The 17,522-nt window shown below is 38.3% G+C and overlaps 1 protein-coding gene across 1 annotated transcript; it reads right to left on the reverse strand.

Moving 5' to 3' along the window:
• Positions 1-11,879: 11,879 nt before the first annotated feature.
• On the reverse strand, positions 11,880-15,727 carry LOC107897294 (mitochondrial phosphate carrier protein 3, mitochondrial). The gene is made up of 6 exons (XM_016822703.2): positions 15,160-15,727; positions 13,135-13,496; positions 13,000-13,043; positions 12,585-12,799; positions 12,362-12,486; positions 11,880-12,278 (listed from the first exon to the last, which is right to left on the reverse strand). Exons 1-6 carry the CDS (start codon positions 15,490-15,492, stop codon positions 12,221-12,223), a joined length of 1,137 nt encoding a protein of 378 aa, XP_016678192.2. The 5' UTR covers positions 15,493-15,727; the 3' UTR covers positions 11,880-12,220.
• Between the last annotated feature and the right edge of the window lie 1,795 nt (positions 15,728-17,522).

Below are 17,522 nucleotides of genomic sequence, written 5' to 3' on the forward strand. Positions count from 1 at the left end.
CGATATATCTATTGTTGCTTTGATTGATCCGGGGTCTACCCACTCTTATATTTGTATGGATTTGATACCCCGCATAAATATGATAGTAGAGTCCACTGAGTTTGTGACAAAAGTATCTAACCCTTTAGGCAGACATGTGCTAGTTGACCAAGTATGTAGGAATTGTCCTTTGACAATTAGAGGTCATTGTTTTCCAGTTAATTTAATGTTATTGCCATTCAATGAGTTTGATGTAACCCTCGGGATGGATTAGCTGACTTCTCATAGTGTTGTAGTGGACTGTGGGAAGAAAATTATTGAGTTAAAGTGTGAAGATGAGATTATTCTTTGGGTTGTACCAGGTGACTTGGATAAATTGCCTGTGGTAATATCGTCTTTGACCACTGAAATTATTTGAGAAAAAGGTATGAGGCTTATCTAGCTTTTGTGCTGAATACTCAAGTGTCCGAGTCGAAGATTGAATCAGTACCAGTAATTTTTGAGTTTATAGATGTTTTTCCGGAAGAGTTGCCCGGACTACCTCCAGAGAGAGAAGTTGAGTTTGGTATTGAGTTAGTTCCTGGCACGACGCCAATCTCGATTGCACCATATAGAATGGCCCCCACTGAGTTGAAAGAGTTGAAAGTACAGTTGCAAGAATTAACAGATAAGGATTTTCCTAGACTGAGTTTTTCACCATGGGGTGCTCCTGTACTTTTTGTGAAAAAGAAAGACGGGTCGATGAGGTTATGTATCGACTATAGGCAGCTTAACAAAGTAATAGTGAAGAACAAGTATCCCTTGCCCACGATCGATGATCTCTTCGATCAATCGAGAGGAGCCACTGTATTTTCTAAAATAGATTTGAGGTCGGGTTACTACCAGTTAAGAGTTAAGGAACAATATGTACCGAAGACTACTTTTCAGACGAGATATGGGCATTACGAGTTTCTTGTTATGCATTTTGGATTAACAAATGCCCTGGCAGTATTTATGGATTTGATGAACCACATCTTCTGATTGTACTTGGACAGGTTCGTCATCATTTTTAACGATGACATATTGATTTATTCAAGCGATGAGAGTAAGCAGGCGGAGCATTTGAAAACTATGTTACAGACATTGAGGGATAAGAAACTTTATGCTAAGTTTAGTAAGAGCGAATTTTGGCTCAAAGAGGTCGGATTTTTAGGACATATTATGTCGGGTGATGGAATCTGAGTTGATCCAAATAAGATCTCCGCTATTGTGGAATGGAAACCGCCGATGAATTTAACAGAGGTTCGAAGCTTTTTGGGTTTAGCCGAGTACTACAGATAGTTTGTAAATGGATTTTCTATGATTGCTACTCCGATGAATAGACTATTGCAAAAAGATGTCAAGTTTGAATGGACAGAAAAGTGTCAACAAAAGTTTTGAGAGATTAAAGGCTTTGTTAACGGAAGCCCCAGTGTTAGTGCAACCAGAATTGGGCAAAGAGTTTGTAATTTATAGCGATGCCTCCTTAAATGGTTTAAGGTGCGTGCTCATGCAAGACGGCAAGGTTATAGCCTATGCCTCGAGACAGCTAAAACCACACGAGAGAAATTATCCGACCCATGATTTGGAACAATCGGCTGTAGTGTTCGCGCTGAAGATTTGGAGACACCATTTGTATGGAGAGAAATGTCAGGTATTCACCGACCATAAGAGCTTAAAGTACTTAATGACTCAAAAGGAGTTGAATTTGAAGCAACGTTGATGGTTAGAGCTGTTAAAGTATTATGAATTGATTATCAACTACCATCCGGGAAAGACGAATGTAATCGTCGATGCCTTGAGCAGGAAGTCGTTGTTTGCCTTGAGAGCCTTGAACACTCGGTTGACTATATCTATTGATGGTTCGATCCTAATAGAGTTGAGGGCCAAACCGACTTTTCTTCATGAAATCCGTAAAGCTCAGAAAGGTGACAAGAAATTGCAAGCCAAGAGAACTCAGTGTGAGTCAGAAATTGAATCAGATTTTCGTATTAGTACTGATGGTTGTATAATGTTCAAAGACAGAATTTGTGTACCCAAGAATGATGAGATAATTCAGAAGATTCTGAGAGAGGCTCATGGTGGTTATTTGTCCATCGACCCGAGTAGTGTAAAAATGTACAACGACCTTAAAAAAAATGTATTGGTGGTCGAGTATGAAAAGAGACATCTCAGAGTTTGTTTCCAAGTGTCTAGCATGTCAACAAGTAAAGGCTGAACATCAAGTACCTTCAAGTTTACTTCAGCCTATTATGATTCCTGAGTGGAAATGGAATCGTATCACTATGGACTTCGTGACCAGTTTGCCATTAACCCCAACAAAAAAAAAGATTAAGTATGGGTTATTGTCGACAGACTAACTAAGTCAGCACACTTCATACCAGTGCGTACCAACTACTCCCTTAAAAAATTAACTGACTTGTATATTTTCGAGATTGTGAGGCTTCATGGTGTGCCATTGTCAATTGTTTCAGATCGAGACCCGAGATTCACCTCGAGGTTTTGGAAGAAGTTGCAAGAGGTTTAGGAACCAAGTTGAGTTTCAGCTCGACTTTTCATCCACAAATTGACGTACAGTCAGAAAGAATAATACAGATCTTAGAAGACATGTTGATATGTTGTGTTATCGAGCTTCAAGGTAGCTGGGAAAAATACTTGTCATTGGTTGAATTTGCCTACAACAACAGCTATCAGTCGAGTCTGAAAATGACGCCTTTTGAGGCCTTGTACAGGCGAAAGTGTCAAACACCCTTATACTGGACTGAGTTGAAAGAGAATCAAATTCATGGGGTACTTATAGTGAGGAACCGATCAAGATTCTAGCTCGTGAGGTCAAATAGTTAAGAAATAAGAATATACCACTTGTGAAGGTTTTGTGGCATAGACATGGGATCGAGGAAGCCACATGGAAACTCGAGGAGTCTTTACTAGACCAGTACCCGAATCTATTCTTCGGTAAGATTTTCGGGGACGAAAATCCCTAAAGGGGTAGAAATGTAACAGCCCGATTTAGGGCCTAGTTGGAACAGTGGTCTTAGGACCACAAATTCGAAGTTGGGAAAATTATTTTTATTATTATTATGAGGTTATAATACGATTATATTAGTGCATAAGAAATATGGGGAGCTAATTTTAATGTTTTTGAACCAAATTGCGAGAAATGACTAAATCGCATAAAAGGCAAAAGTTGCATTTTAGTATCCAAATGTGTCAATTAGCTAGAGAATTAAAATTTGGGGCTTTTAAAGAGAAATTAGACCCTTTTTAAAGGAGCATAGCCGGCCATAGGGTCAAGAGGTGACAAAAATTTTAAAATTAAGTGGGTTAGGTGACTTCGACTAAAATTTTAAAATTTTAATATTATCCCTTTCCATCTTCTTCCTCCACCAAAATTTTTAGCAAAGAATGGGGTTTTGAAAGCTTCAAAAATTTCAGCAACATTAAGTCTCTCAAGTAAGTGATTTTGAAAGTTTCTCTTAATGTTTTTTACATTTCTAGACTCCTTGAAGCATAAGCTTTCTAATAAAAGGTCTATTTTGCAAAATGGTTGAAAGTTTAAGGTTTTACCATAAAAAAAATTTGTGATGTTTGCTGAGTTTTTATGAAAGAAAATGAGTCTTAGTTGTGTAATAGACAACTTTTGTGAAAGAACTTCTCATGAAAACTCTTATAGGACCATTTTACAAAGTTTGTGAAATTAGGGAATAAGAGTGAAATAATGAGAATTTGGTGATGCTATAAGAGTAAAAAGAGGTCTGCTAGGCCTAAGATACGAAGAAATTCAATAAAAATTGAATTTCGAGCATAGGGCAAAATGGTTATTTTGCCAAGGTCTAAGGGAAAAATAATTATTTTACCTAATATGTGAATTTTAGATTGTCTAATTGCGTTTAGTGACTAAATGAGCACAGTTTTTTTATCATAGATTAAGAATTGCCAAATTCGAACCTAGACCGAAGGAAAGCCAAACAAATCGACTAAACCAACTAGTCGAGTACATTTTGTAACCTGAGGTAAGTTGTATGTAAATAATACAACTACATTGTTAATGTAGGTATTTGAATTGTCTTTGAATTGATATAGTATGAATTGCTAGATTGGGAACTGAAAATGCATATTAATGATTGAGATAGTAGAAAGATCTAGTTGGGACCCTAGGAAACAAACCGGATATTCATGCCATAACATTCAGATTTCTTGTGTGCCAGTGTAAGACATGTCTGGGACATGCATCGGCCACATTATGAGTGCCAGTGTAAGACCATGTCTGGGACATGGCATCAGCCTCGATGATGATAGCCAGTGTAAGACGTGTCTGAAACACGCATCGGCTAAGAGTCGTGCTAGTGTAAGACATGTTCGGGACATGCATCAGCACATATATACGAGAGATAGTATAAGACCATGTCTGGGACATGGCATCGGCCTCGATGATGATAGCCTGTGTGAGACCATGTCTGGGACATGGCATCGACAACTTATCCCATGTTTGAGGCTTATAGAATATCCAGTAGTATTCTGAAAGGCTCAACGTTAAGATTACGAAAGTAATCTAATAAGGAAAGTATAATAATGTTGTAAGTGGTACAGTTACCTATTCGATATACATGAGTAATGAGCTCAAATTAGAAAATGTGATTTGAGTAGACGGTAATGAGTAAGTCAAGTTTATGCTTACCTTTGAGCTATGAGTATGATGACTAATGGTGAAATTGTTGTTGTATATTTATTTATAAGCAACTTACTAAGCTTTGCGCTTACTCTCTTTCCTTTCCCTTTTCTTTCAGTGCCGCTTAATTAGCTCAAGGATCCCTTGAAGTCGGAGATATCGATCACACTATCAATTGAAGCACTTGGTATAGTATAATTCTTCTTTTGAGTATGGCATGTATAGGGCTAGAAGAGGATGTTTGTTTTAATAAGAAATTGGTTATGTACTTTGGCTTAAGTCAAAAGCCCTTCATTTTGTATCAAGCCTAGAATAATGGTTATTATTCATTTTGGCAAATGCATATAATGTTATTTCTATGGATAAATTGGTGTTTATTGTGGTGAAATGGGAAAATGATCTTGTGTAGGTTGTATAAAATGGGTGACAAAAATGGCTTGGAAAAATGGCCTCATTTTGTCCACACGGGCAAGGCACACGGGCGTGTGTCTAAACCGTGTGTGACACATGGCTCACTCCTATGGGTGTGTGTTATGGTCGTGCGTCCCCTGCACTTAAAATTTTAAGTCAGTTTAGTACACGGGTAGGCCATATAGGCGTATGTCATGGTCGTTTTCTAAAGTCATTGTTATACATGGACAGGCCACACGGGCGTGTGTCATGGCCGTGTTTTAAAGTCAGTATTGCACACGGGCTAAGGGCACGAGCGTGTTCCAAGCCATAGGGGCGTGTATGACCACACGGTCTGTACCCATAGGGGTGTGTGAAGCCTTAAAGCATGAATTTTTCAAGTTTTTCTCAAGTTCTCGGTTTAGTCCCGAATCGTCTCTAATGTGTGTTTTAGGCCTCGTGAGCCTATTTAAGGGACATAATGCATGTGAACAAGAAGTTTTAAGTTAAAAGAATTTTATGGCCCGATTTTATATACGTATGCTTGAGTCAAGTCCAGTAGCACCTTGAACCCTACCCCGACGTCGATTACGAGTGAAAGGTGTTACATTCGCTACCAACGCTGCTTGAATGGGGTGACTGCTACTTGATTAGACAAGAACCACAAACTTTGATGATTAGTTCAGATTTTAAAATGCCTTCCCACTAGGTAAGCGTGCCATTTCCTAACAGCTAGTAGGACTGCCAACATCTCTTTTTCATAAATAGATAGGGCCTGATGTCGCACTCCCAAAGCCTTACTAAAAAACGCTATTGGTCTCCCTTCTTGTTGTAATACTGCCCCAATGCCCACCCCACTCGCATCTGTATCTACCGTAAACTCGAGCTAAAAATTAGGTAATATCTATGCAGGTGCTGCACATAAAGCTACTTTGAGTGCTTAGAAGGCTATGTTGCCTTGTCAGTCCAACCCCAACCATTTGTTTTTAACAAATCCGTAAGAGGCTCAACAAGGATTCCATAATCCTTAATGAACCTCCAATAATAATCGAAGAGGCCAAGGAAACTCCGTAACTCCTTAACTAAGCGAGAAACTGGCCATGAAAAAATACACTCAATTTTGGACTTATCCATGAAGACCATCCCAGTGTGTAACACATGACCCAAGTATTCGATTTGAGAGGTGCCAAAACAACATTTATTTCTTTTGGCAAACAACTCGTTCTGTCCTAAAATGAGGAGAACAGTCCTCAAATGCTGCAAATGCTCGATCCACGACCTTGAGTACACGAGTATATCATCAAAAATACAAGTACGAACTTCCTCAACAGTGGTTTAAATACCGAATTCATAAGGGCCTGAAAACTAAAAGGGGCATTAGTGAGGCCACAAGGCATCACGAGAAATTCGTAGTGGCCTTCATGTGTCCAGAATGCTGTCTTTTGGATATCAAGTTCCCACATCCGTATTTGATGATAGCCAACCTTAAGTGTAATATCCCGAATTAGGGCCTAATCGGAATAGTGGTTTCGTGACCATAAATCCGAGATATAAATAATTATTTTATAATTATTTTGAGGCTTATGATATGATTGCATGATTGTGTGAAAATTTCGTGATGAAATTCTATGCCTAAAGTGCTTAAATTGAAAGTAGGGACTAAATCGAATAAGTTGCAAAACTTGTATTCTAGAAGTTTTAGTATGAAATTGTTTTGGAATATTAATGAGGAGGTCTTAAATAGAAATTTGACCAATTTTAAGTTCATGGAAAAAATTAGGACATGGAAGGAATTTTTGGAAAGTTTAGTAGTAAGGGTATTTTGGTCATTTAGTTATTAAAATGAATTAAAAACAAAATTAAAAGTCAATTTTTGTCCATCTTCTTCATTAGGCCGAAATTTCAAGGGTTCTCCATAGCTAGGGTTTGTTTCAAGCTTCCAAGCTCCATAGTAAGTGATTCCAAGCCCCGTTTTTAATGATTTTTACGTTTTTGAGATCCCGGTAACTCGATAAAGCTTATGTTAGCAATAATTTAACCTAGGGTTTATATTTGGAAAAATACCCATAGGTGAAATTTGTGTATTTTGATGTTTTATGATAGAATATGAAGTTTTAAATTGTGTTAGACAACTTGTACTACTCGATTTTAAGCAAAAACGAGTAAAAGGGCTTAATCGGTAAAAATACCTAATAGTCACAAGTACATGTTAGAGTGAGAATTTGATGTTGCCATAGAAGAGAAAAGTGATCAGCATGTTGTAAAACATAAGAATAAGGAATAAAGTTTAATCCCGAGCCTAGGGGCAAAAATGTAAATATGCAAAAGTTTAGGGGTAAAATTGTAATTTTGCCAAAATTTGAGTTAAGGATTAATTTGATAATGTGAGTATTAAATAAGCTAAATGTGTTATTTTATATCAAGAAAGACGTGGAATCGACCTCAATCGAGGAAAAGAAAAGATTGTGGACTAAATTGTAAAATCTTTGTATTTTGGTACCAAGGTAAGTTCATGTGTAAATAATGTAGCATAATGGTTATTTTTAAGTTATTGATGTTAATTATGTGTTATGCTGAATTTCATTATGAAATGTATGCTTTGTGGTTAATTTCAAATAATATGTAAATTATGTGAGCTACTTGTTAAATATAATTGTTACCGAGTATTGATTTCGGCATTCTACGGAAGACGGCAAGGATAAGTGTTCGAGAAAAATCCCGTTTGAACCTTAGGAATAGATTAGGATACAAGTGACATGTCACTAGGATGGTTGAGCATCCGAATTCGTTGAGTTGAGTCCGAGTTCACTTATGGATGCGAATGTCCGAACTCGTTGAGTTGAGTCCAAGTTCGTGAGATGTAACTAGGCATCCGAACTCGTTGAGTTGAGTCCGAGTTCACTTATGGATGCGAACGCCCGAGCTCGTTGAGTTGAGTCCGAGTTCGCTTATGGGCGGGTTACATGATTGCTTGATTGCATATATGGCACTTATGTGCAAGTTATCCATGTATCCGAATTATATTCCGATGTGTTCAACGGGTAAAGTTCTACTCAAATGGAGGAATATTCGAGATGTAAAGAGACGTATTGGTAAGTGATGTGAAATGGATATTTTGGACAGGTATGTATTTAACCCTCGGGTTGAGTATTGATGCAACCACGATAAGGTAATAAGATGATGAAAAATGATTAAAAATGTGATATGTGTTTTAGTGATACATGCTAATGTTGATTGGTATGACTGTTTGTTATGTTACTTATTATTTGCATATGAACTTACTAAGCATTTATGCTTACTCCCTCCTTCTTACTCATTGTAGTTTTGGACAAGCCAGCTCAGGAGTCGGGATAGGTCGAAGGCTCAGTCACACTATCCGGAAGACTTTTGGTAATGGCTTGTAAATTTAAGTATGGCATGTATAGCAATATACCTTTTTTGTGTAAATGATCTTATGGTATGGTGATGGAGTGGTAGAGGAAATGCTTGATAATGATAAATTATGAAAATAGTTAGTTTAGATTATATTTGATGTTAAGGAAAATTATTAAGATACTTAGTGCATAAAAACTCATAAAAGGGATGAAATTTGCCATAAACAGAATACTGCAGCAACACTGACGCGAGTTTAAAAATTTACTAAAAATCATAGAAATTGATCTTGGTGATGAACTACATATCAAATTTAAGCTTATTATGTCTAGTTTCACATGAAACAAATGAAACAGGTAAAGGAATTATATGTTACAAGATATTTGAATTTTAGTGAAACAGGGTCACAGCAGTTTCTGAATCCCCTGTTCCAACTTTAGAAATTCACCATAAATTGTAAAGATATAATTAGGTAGTGTATTTTATATTCTCAGAATCCTTATTGAGTCTAGTTTCAGGAGAAATAAACCTCATAGTCATATGGATTTTGTACAGAGAGAAATGTGGTTCGTAGTAAACAGAGGTCAGACCGGTCAAGTCCTGAAACAGGGGTAACTTTAACTAATAAACTGTACTAATTGGCCCAACCAAAAATTCTAGAAAAAATTAGTAGATAGGTATATGAGTCTAGATTTAGGGAAAATTTACGGATCTTGATTTCGAGTTTCGTAACTCGAGATATGATTTTTCTTGTGACTGTGATGCAAGTAGCTTAAAAGCTGTGAATGTAGAAATAAATAATCCAAAGTTCTAAATATGTTAAATTAAGCTTAGTAACACCTCATACTCGACTCCGGCGACGGTCTCGGGCGTGGGGGCGTTACATTAAGTCGAGTTTGGAAAAATACTCGAGCTTTCCCCAACTCATCGAGCAATTCTTCAATAATAGGAATAGGAAATTTATCATTGATCGTATGTTGATTTAATTGTCTGTAATCAACACACAACCGCCAGCTTCCATCCTTCTTTTTGACCATCATTATGGGTGATGCAAAAAAGCTGATGTTGTCCCTAATTATGCTAGCTTGAAGCATTTCTTGAATTAGCTTTTCTATCTCATTTTTCTGAATGGCTGGAAAACGATAGGGTCTGATTTTGACCACAGCTCCTTCATCCTTCAAAGGAATTCTATGATCATGCAGTCAAGGTGGTGGTAGCCCTTTCGGCACTTGAAAAACATCAGCAAATTCTTCCAACAATTTTTGAAGCGAGTCGACACCCCCATCCATCGTCATGGTCGATAGTGCTACCTGTTTGGGTGTACTCATTATCAGAATATAAGGTCCGAAAGCTTGACCCACAACAGTAAAACACCTTGAACTCGAGCTACTGTTGTCTACCGCCAATGAACCAAGGACAATACCATGAATAGTACATGACACACCCTTAACTATAAATTGCATAGTTAATGAACTAAAATTCCAAACAATATCCCACAAGGCCAAAAGCCATTGGACTCCTAACACCATGTCACACTCTTTCAAGGGCAATACCATAAAGTCAGTTTCAAATCGGTAGTCTTGGACTTCCCATTGAACTCCCTTACACATCCCTCTAATAAATGGTAACTTCCATTTGCGACAGCCACCTTCAATTTCTCTTGGGGCACCACTGGCAACGATAACCTACTGACCAGTTTTGCGTCAACGAAATTGTGTATGCTACCTAAGTCCACCAGGATAATGGCCAAAGTCAATCCCACTCGAACAACTACTCTCATAGTATTATGACCCTGTAAGCCAATGAGCGCATGTAGCGAAATCACAAGAGACTTAGAAGATTCCTCCTCAGGGCTACTCTCTTCAAGTTTATCAGAACACTCCTGAAATTCCTCTACTTCACCGTCAGAGTGAGGCTCCCATAAAAATTGGTATAACTGGGATTTAACACATTTGTGCCCCACATAATACTTTGCCCCACACCAAAAACATAAGCCTTTCTGTTTTCGTTTAGCCATCACAGCTGGTGGAATAAACCGAGTCCCAGATTTGCTAACCAAAACATTACTTGCAGACTGTGAAGCTACAGCAGTCCTACTCGGAGATGAAGAGTAACCCGATATGACTGAAGGACTGAGCAACGACCTTGGTGAATTGGTCGAAGGTGTTGAAGCCTTCTTTGTCGAGCTAAAAAGGAGCACCTTTGTTTTTCAAGATAACTAAAAAGCCTCCATTAAGGTAGATGGTTCGAACAGATCAAGGTAGTGGCCAATCTCAGATTTCAAGTTACTAAGAAAAATGCTAAGAGCATATGGCTCAGAGAGATGCAATTGATTCAACAAACCAACAAATATATCTTGATCTTGTTCAACCGTACCTTGTTGTTTCAAATTCACCAGCTCCTTCATGGGGTTGCCAAACTGTCCAAAACCAAAACGATCCTGTAAACTCTTCAGGTAAGCTGGCCACGATAGCATTTGGAGACCACCATTTCGTTGAGAATAGTAATGGTGCCACTCCAGAGCTCTCCCCTCCAAATTCAACATCACCCTGCGCACCTTACTAGCTTCTGATATGCCCTCCGCCTCAAAATATTGCTCCAATTTAGTCCACCACCCACGAAAATCACTGCCATCAAACTTGACACAGTCCAACCTGTTGTTCTTCTCAGAAACTCCCATCAGTGCTGAAGGATTTCTCAATGGCACACTACTCATATCAGCCAGATTCGGTCCCAGAGACACGGTGGATACCGCCGGTTCCTTCGGGGAAAAACCAAGGGGTGTGCTAACACTCCCTTTCCTTTGTCCGTGGTTGAATTTGTAGGTCTGTTCGCTGGAGGCTCGAAATACTGCCCTAATAACACTTGTAAGTCGCCACAAAATTCCTCTTAAACTCCTGAAATTTGGTCTCCATTTTAGCCTCTAAACGCAACATCTCTTCCTGGAGTTTGAAAATTTCTTGCTACACGCCGCCCACCTCCTTTTGTAACCGAGTTGAAACACAATCGCCACCCATTGTTGGGATCGTACAGAGCTCTGATACCTTTGTTGTAGGTTGAAATCTAGAATAGAAAAAATAGTCGAGAAAAGAAAAGAAAATATAGAAGAGAATGATGAATTTTCTTCAAGTATTTGCATAACTGTTTTTCTCCCAACAGCTCCGATTTTAAAAGAACAAATAACAGCAAAGAACACGAAAAGAACATGGGCTCATTCTGTTACAACCAAAACGTTTTGTTTCACTAATTCTCTACACACCGCTTTGTTTAATTGCAACTAACCGCTTAAACCGACATTTTACCCTCATTATTTCTACTTAGTATTTTAGTCCATAACAAGATTGCGGTCATGTTAAAGAACCCTCTAAGGTCTTTTCTATGAATAACTAGTTTTAACTTCCATGTTCTTAAAATGTAATAAATATTTTTTGTAGAGAGAGAGAGAGATGCCTTACTCAAAGAAAGCCGAACAAAAGCTCTCAACATTGCATTAGAAAGCTTGCAGAAGGTTAAAGTAAGCAGTATAACCCCATCTGCATCTGCTCCTTATTTTTAACTGTTACAGAAGGGGGGATTGATCTTCAAATGAAATTCCATTTATGATCTAACTACTACAAAATAATTAGTCTCCGTAGTTTGGAGGATGAGATCAAAACCATCCTCTCCTAAAACCAATAGTTTTTTTCAAAACAGAGCGACTTGATAAAAATGTTCTCAACGCAAAAAAGAATATCCTTCCACCAGCTTGACAAACCATTCCAGCAATCCTATGTTTACTTGTTTTCCAACATTCTATGCCTTGGCAGGCTCCACGGCAGCAGGTGCAGGAGCAACACCACCAGTAGTTGGCCTGAAAATTTTTGCATAAATCACATCAGCATAAACCACAAAGACATGAAATCTATATTGAGTCTGGTGCTGGGAAGAACTTACAGTCCCACAAACACTTTGAAAGCATCATAGATACCCCACTGAGCTCCAGTTAGAGTTCCAATCATCACAATACGGAGGGGAAGACCACGGGTAAACAGACCCCATAATCCAAGCTTCTTCACAGCCTACCAAGAGATAGTATAAGGGTCAAGGTAAAGTTAAAAAAACTGCTTCATAAATGAGAATTAAAAATCAAACGGATCATCCAAGACACAGAACTTACATCCCCAACAGTTGCTCCTTTGGCATTGTTAAGGAAGGAGACAAGGTTGTCAGCAGGATGCGAAACAATAGCACAGAAGACACCAGCGACATAACCACCAGCAAAACTAACACCAAGCTGCAGACTTTTGCTGCACTGCTCCTTGGGAGTGGGAATACCATACTTGTAGATCATCTCAACAATAGTTTCAAAAGAAGCAAATTTCATCATGGTATCTGAAACAAAGAAAGATCAAATAAATACTCTTACACTTAGCTGCACTTAGCAAATGCTAAAACTATGAACAGAAAAAGTGGGTTAGAGAGAAGGGGAGAAAGGGAAAAAAAAAGGCATGACCAAATAAAAGTACAAGTTCACAAGCAATGATAATTGATAATAAAGGCAGTACTCAGCAAACTGTAAATGGAAAACTTACATGGAATCTGTCGGCCCCAAAGAGGAACAATACCCTTATACAATCTGCAAAGGGAAATAGTTAGAAAGCTCATTCTGACAGACGTTTCCTTGTATTATTCAAACAGAAAATTTAACATCGAGCATAGGAGCATACCCAACAGCACCTTCTGATCTGACAAACTTGGGAAGACCATCAGACAGACCCCTAGCAAAACCAGGCTGGGTTTGAACCCTGACCTTGACTGCCTCAAAGGGACAAAGTGCAACATCAGCAATTACCTCAGCAGATGCAGAGCCGGCAAGATAGATGAGAGTCTTGTACTTGGCAAAATATTCAGGTCCAGCAAGGTCAGAATAGTACTTCTTGAAGAACTCATAGAATCCAAACTTGCAAGCACCCTGTGCGCTGTAACCAAGAAGGGTAGGAACCCAACCACGGAAGAAGCCCCTCACTCCTTGCTCCTTTAATAGAACTCCGAAACCAGATGAGATACTTTTGTACTTTGCAGGGTCAATCTGGCAAAACATTCCTTATGTCAATAACTTAGATCATTCACCTTATTAATTACAGGTTACACAAAACTAAATCAAGAAAGTAACATTAACTGTTCTATAAATTTTGTCTTATGTAGGATAAAAAGTCATCAGGTGCTTTAAATGTTAAACATTACAATAGAAAATAAACTAGATTAACAGCAACAAACAAAACCAAGTACTCATCTAACAAAGCTACCCAGTAAAATTCAGAAATCTGTCTATGAACAATAAAAGATATACAACTACAAGTGCGTTTAAGTACCACTGTACTAGTAAATAACATGATGCATAAAATTAAATTCAAGGAAATTATGTTTGGGCCAAGGACTAAAAAGGCAGAAAACCGCCAAAACCTCGCATAAGGGACAAACCCAAAATCTCACCTGGAACAAATGAAGGTCAACCCCACACCAAGTATAATGAGAATCTGATACCTTTCTAAGTAAAGGTCTAATCGTAAGAGTATAGTGGCTGATTCTCTTGAGACAAGGCATTACAGTTAAGACACTTAAGACACTTGCCAATCACATTGGGACCCAAGTGGGGCTGATTAGCAAGACAATGTATCCTCCCTTCACATCCAAGAGCACATGTCGAAGCCCTACATGACACAAGCAGCTTCCCCAGTCTTGAGAAAGCGCAGGCTTAGGTGTGCATGCACCTTGGCACTAAACAATCAACAGCCCATTTAATCAAACCCTTTAGGGCAAGTCCATTTAATCAAGCCCTTCCAGGCAAGCCCGTTTAATCAGGTGGGTGTTTGTCCATGTAAGCATGCTTTTTTGTAAGACAATGGGCATAAAACAAAATAAATAAAAAGCCTTAATAAAGTTTTCTTCGAAAAAAAAAATCACTTATTTTCATTAGACATACCTACTAGTAAGAAATGGATAGTATTAAACTCCATACTTCTCAATATTTGAGTATTCAACTCTAGAGTTTATTATATCTTACACTCTATATATAGACACAGTAAAACCCACATACATATTGTGCTTTACTTCAATCAGACTAGTGCTTTTCTGCAACTTGCGCCTGAGGCAATTTAGAACTCAAGCACCTAGCACCTTGCGCCATCAACAACACTGAGCTTCCCACACAAGACCCTATCTTAAAGGATAAAAATAACCCAATTCCATTACCTTCTTCCCTGAGATACCTCATATAATGTTTCTCCGTTAAACCACTTCCACAGCACATAAACACTAATCCAACTACCTCTCATCCACCGTATGGACCTCCATTCCTTCTCCGCAACCAGACTTTGCAACAACAAGGATCTAATACAAGATAACACTTGAGAGATTTGAACCAAAAAAAAAATCAAATCTCAATTGCAACCGAAGTTATACTCCTAAATAGTTCCGTATTCCTATAAATGACATCCTAAAAAGAAAAACTTGAAATACAAGGTACCAAAGTCGAAGGGACAGAAGCCATAATCATCAATAAAACCGACAGACAGTGATTTTAGTTCTGGAACTGAAGCAGTAAAAATTAGGCACCAATCTCATAAGCAAACAACTTGTCAATCAAAATTCTCAAGCGAACAACAAGCTTAGCTCAGATCTAATCTTAAAAAACTAGCAAAAATAAAGAACAATAGAAGGATAAAAAAAATAAGAGAGTCAGATCTGTAAACCTGCATATTACACTTGACGAGGTCAAGAGGAGTAACGGCCATGTGAGTGAGACCACAGCTAAGGATACCGCCAAAGGTACAAGCAGCGTAGAACTGAGGCGAATACATCTCGATCTTCTTCCCGGGCTCATTGGGGGAGGGGATCATGAAAGTTCTCGCCTTGATCGATGGCGAGGAAGAGGCCGCAGGAGCATCGGGTATAGTGGAGCGCGAAGCAGAGAAAGCAGGGCTGTTGGCGTTGAGGAGTCGATCCAGAGAGAAAGAGTTGGGAGCAGAAGAGTAAAGGAAGCTAGGGAGAAGTGATTGTTTGAAAGAATCAGAATCGATAGCCATTGCCGGAGGGGAAAAACGGAGAAATGGAAGCGAGAGAAGATGAAAAGCGAAGAAATTGGGATTCCCTTCGGATTTTGTTTCTCTCGCTTGCCAAACTCTGTGTTAAGACAGAGATTTTTCCGGCTGTATTATTAGGCACTACAAAGGAAATGGGAAAGAAAACCCTCGCGTGCTTTATACGCACCATGCCTAATTGACCTTGTCATTTTATGTTAATTACGAAAATGGTCATTCCTTTTTCTTATAAGGTTAATATACTGTTTCATACTTGAATTTAAGTTCGATATTCAATTTGGTAAATAAGGCTTTTTTCCATTTTAGTATTTAATAAGTTTTAGAAATTACATTTTAGTACCAGGTTAATGTATGTATGGATGTTAGAATAGAAGTTCGCAACATTAGATGTCCCTTTAATTGTCTCTAGTGGTCCCGACTAATGGTCCAAAGAGTAAGTAAAGGCAAGTCAAACCTACCATATGGCATTGAATATCTATTGTTAACGGTGGAAAAGATTGACAAAGTGGGTTTAGAAATACCAAACTACATATAATATTTGTAAGCTCAAGGCTAACCCCCCTTAATATATGTAAAAATAGGTGATTGTATAAATCATTGGCTTGCTAAAAAAAGAAACTGATGGTTTGTTTAACATTGCTTGAGAAAATTTTTAAATCTTATGTCTATAATGTTTTTTTTTAAAGAATAAAGATGAAGTTATTCAAATATCGAATTTGAAATTAATGTAAGTAAAAAAAGTTTGATTCTACTCAGACACGTCACTTCCTTGCTCATGTTTAAGTCACAATCAAAATCAAATTATCAATGCTAACACTACAGCTCAAGCCAGAATTTTATATTATCCTATATATAAAACACACATGTATGTAACTTACGGCTGTTAATTACCAGATTTGCATCTTTGTCTTGTATAAAGCAGTGGCATTATCTTCTACGAAAGCGATAGCTGCCGCATTTTGTTGATTTTCTATCAACGAAATCTTGTGTTAGAATTGATTGTATTTGAACATAATAAAGCATTTATTTCCTGATTCTATTGTGATGGGGACTACGGGTGGGTGGCGTTTTCCATTGACGTTGGGGGTCGTTTTCTCTTTTAGTTCACTAGTTGCCTGGGAGGAATAAGCAAGCATGAAAAATGATTGATCCTGTCATAGTTTCAACATGTTTGAAGAAACAAGTGTCATATAAGGATGTTAAAGGAACTGGAAAAGTTGCAATTCAAAGAAGAAGTGCCAAGACTGAAGGCCATGCTGCGGTTCAAACTGAAACTAGAGAGGTAAAAGTGTTGGATGGTTTAGGGAATTTCAAATCAATGAAGGGTCAAGTGCCAACAAGAGAAAGAGAGAGGAGGAATAGATGAGAAGGGAGTGCTTCTGGTTTCACCTTCAAAGAAGAAGACTTCAGACAATGATGATGGAGATTCCCCCGAAAGGGAACACATTGATACCCAATATGCTTTAACTACTGGCGCATGAGTTCAATAACACTGTCAATGTAACCCACCGGAATACTGGGAAACTTTACAGGCCGCCAAGAAGCTGCTGATGTGAGGGAGAACGAAAATCTTGAAGCTGTGGGTGAGCACGATGGTCTGTCACCAGTGATGAATGCGAATAGAAATTTTGCTATTTCTATTTTCGTCTGATAACTTTGCTGTTGAATGTTGATGATGACGTTCTTGTTTTTGAGCAAGGGTTGTGAGTTGGGTGGTATTAAGGGTTGTGAGATAGGGTTGAGGCACAGTTCTTTACCAGCCCTCTCACTTGGCATTGGAACATTAGAGGTTTGTATCAAACACTACTTATTGACCGCTCTGGTTATGACTCAAACACAAAGTCAATTTAAATTTCTTGATGGCGACTAAACTTTTGCTAAATTTGAGCAAGAAAATGGCGACAATGCGAGATTTATATAACGTTGTAGGAGCTGATTGGGTTGGGATGGTGGGATTGCGGTCATGTGAAACAACCCTCTAAGGTGCACCGTCTTTTGTATGAATAACTACTTGT

The sequence above is a fragment of the Gossypium hirsutum genome, chromosome A10 (genome assembly GCF_007990345.1).
Source record: "Gossypium hirsutum isolate 1008001.06 chromosome A10, Gossypium_hirsutum_v2.1, whole genome shotgun sequence".
NCBI classification, from domain to species: Eukaryota; Viridiplantae; Streptophyta; class Magnoliopsida; order Malvales; family Malvaceae; genus Gossypium; species Gossypium hirsutum.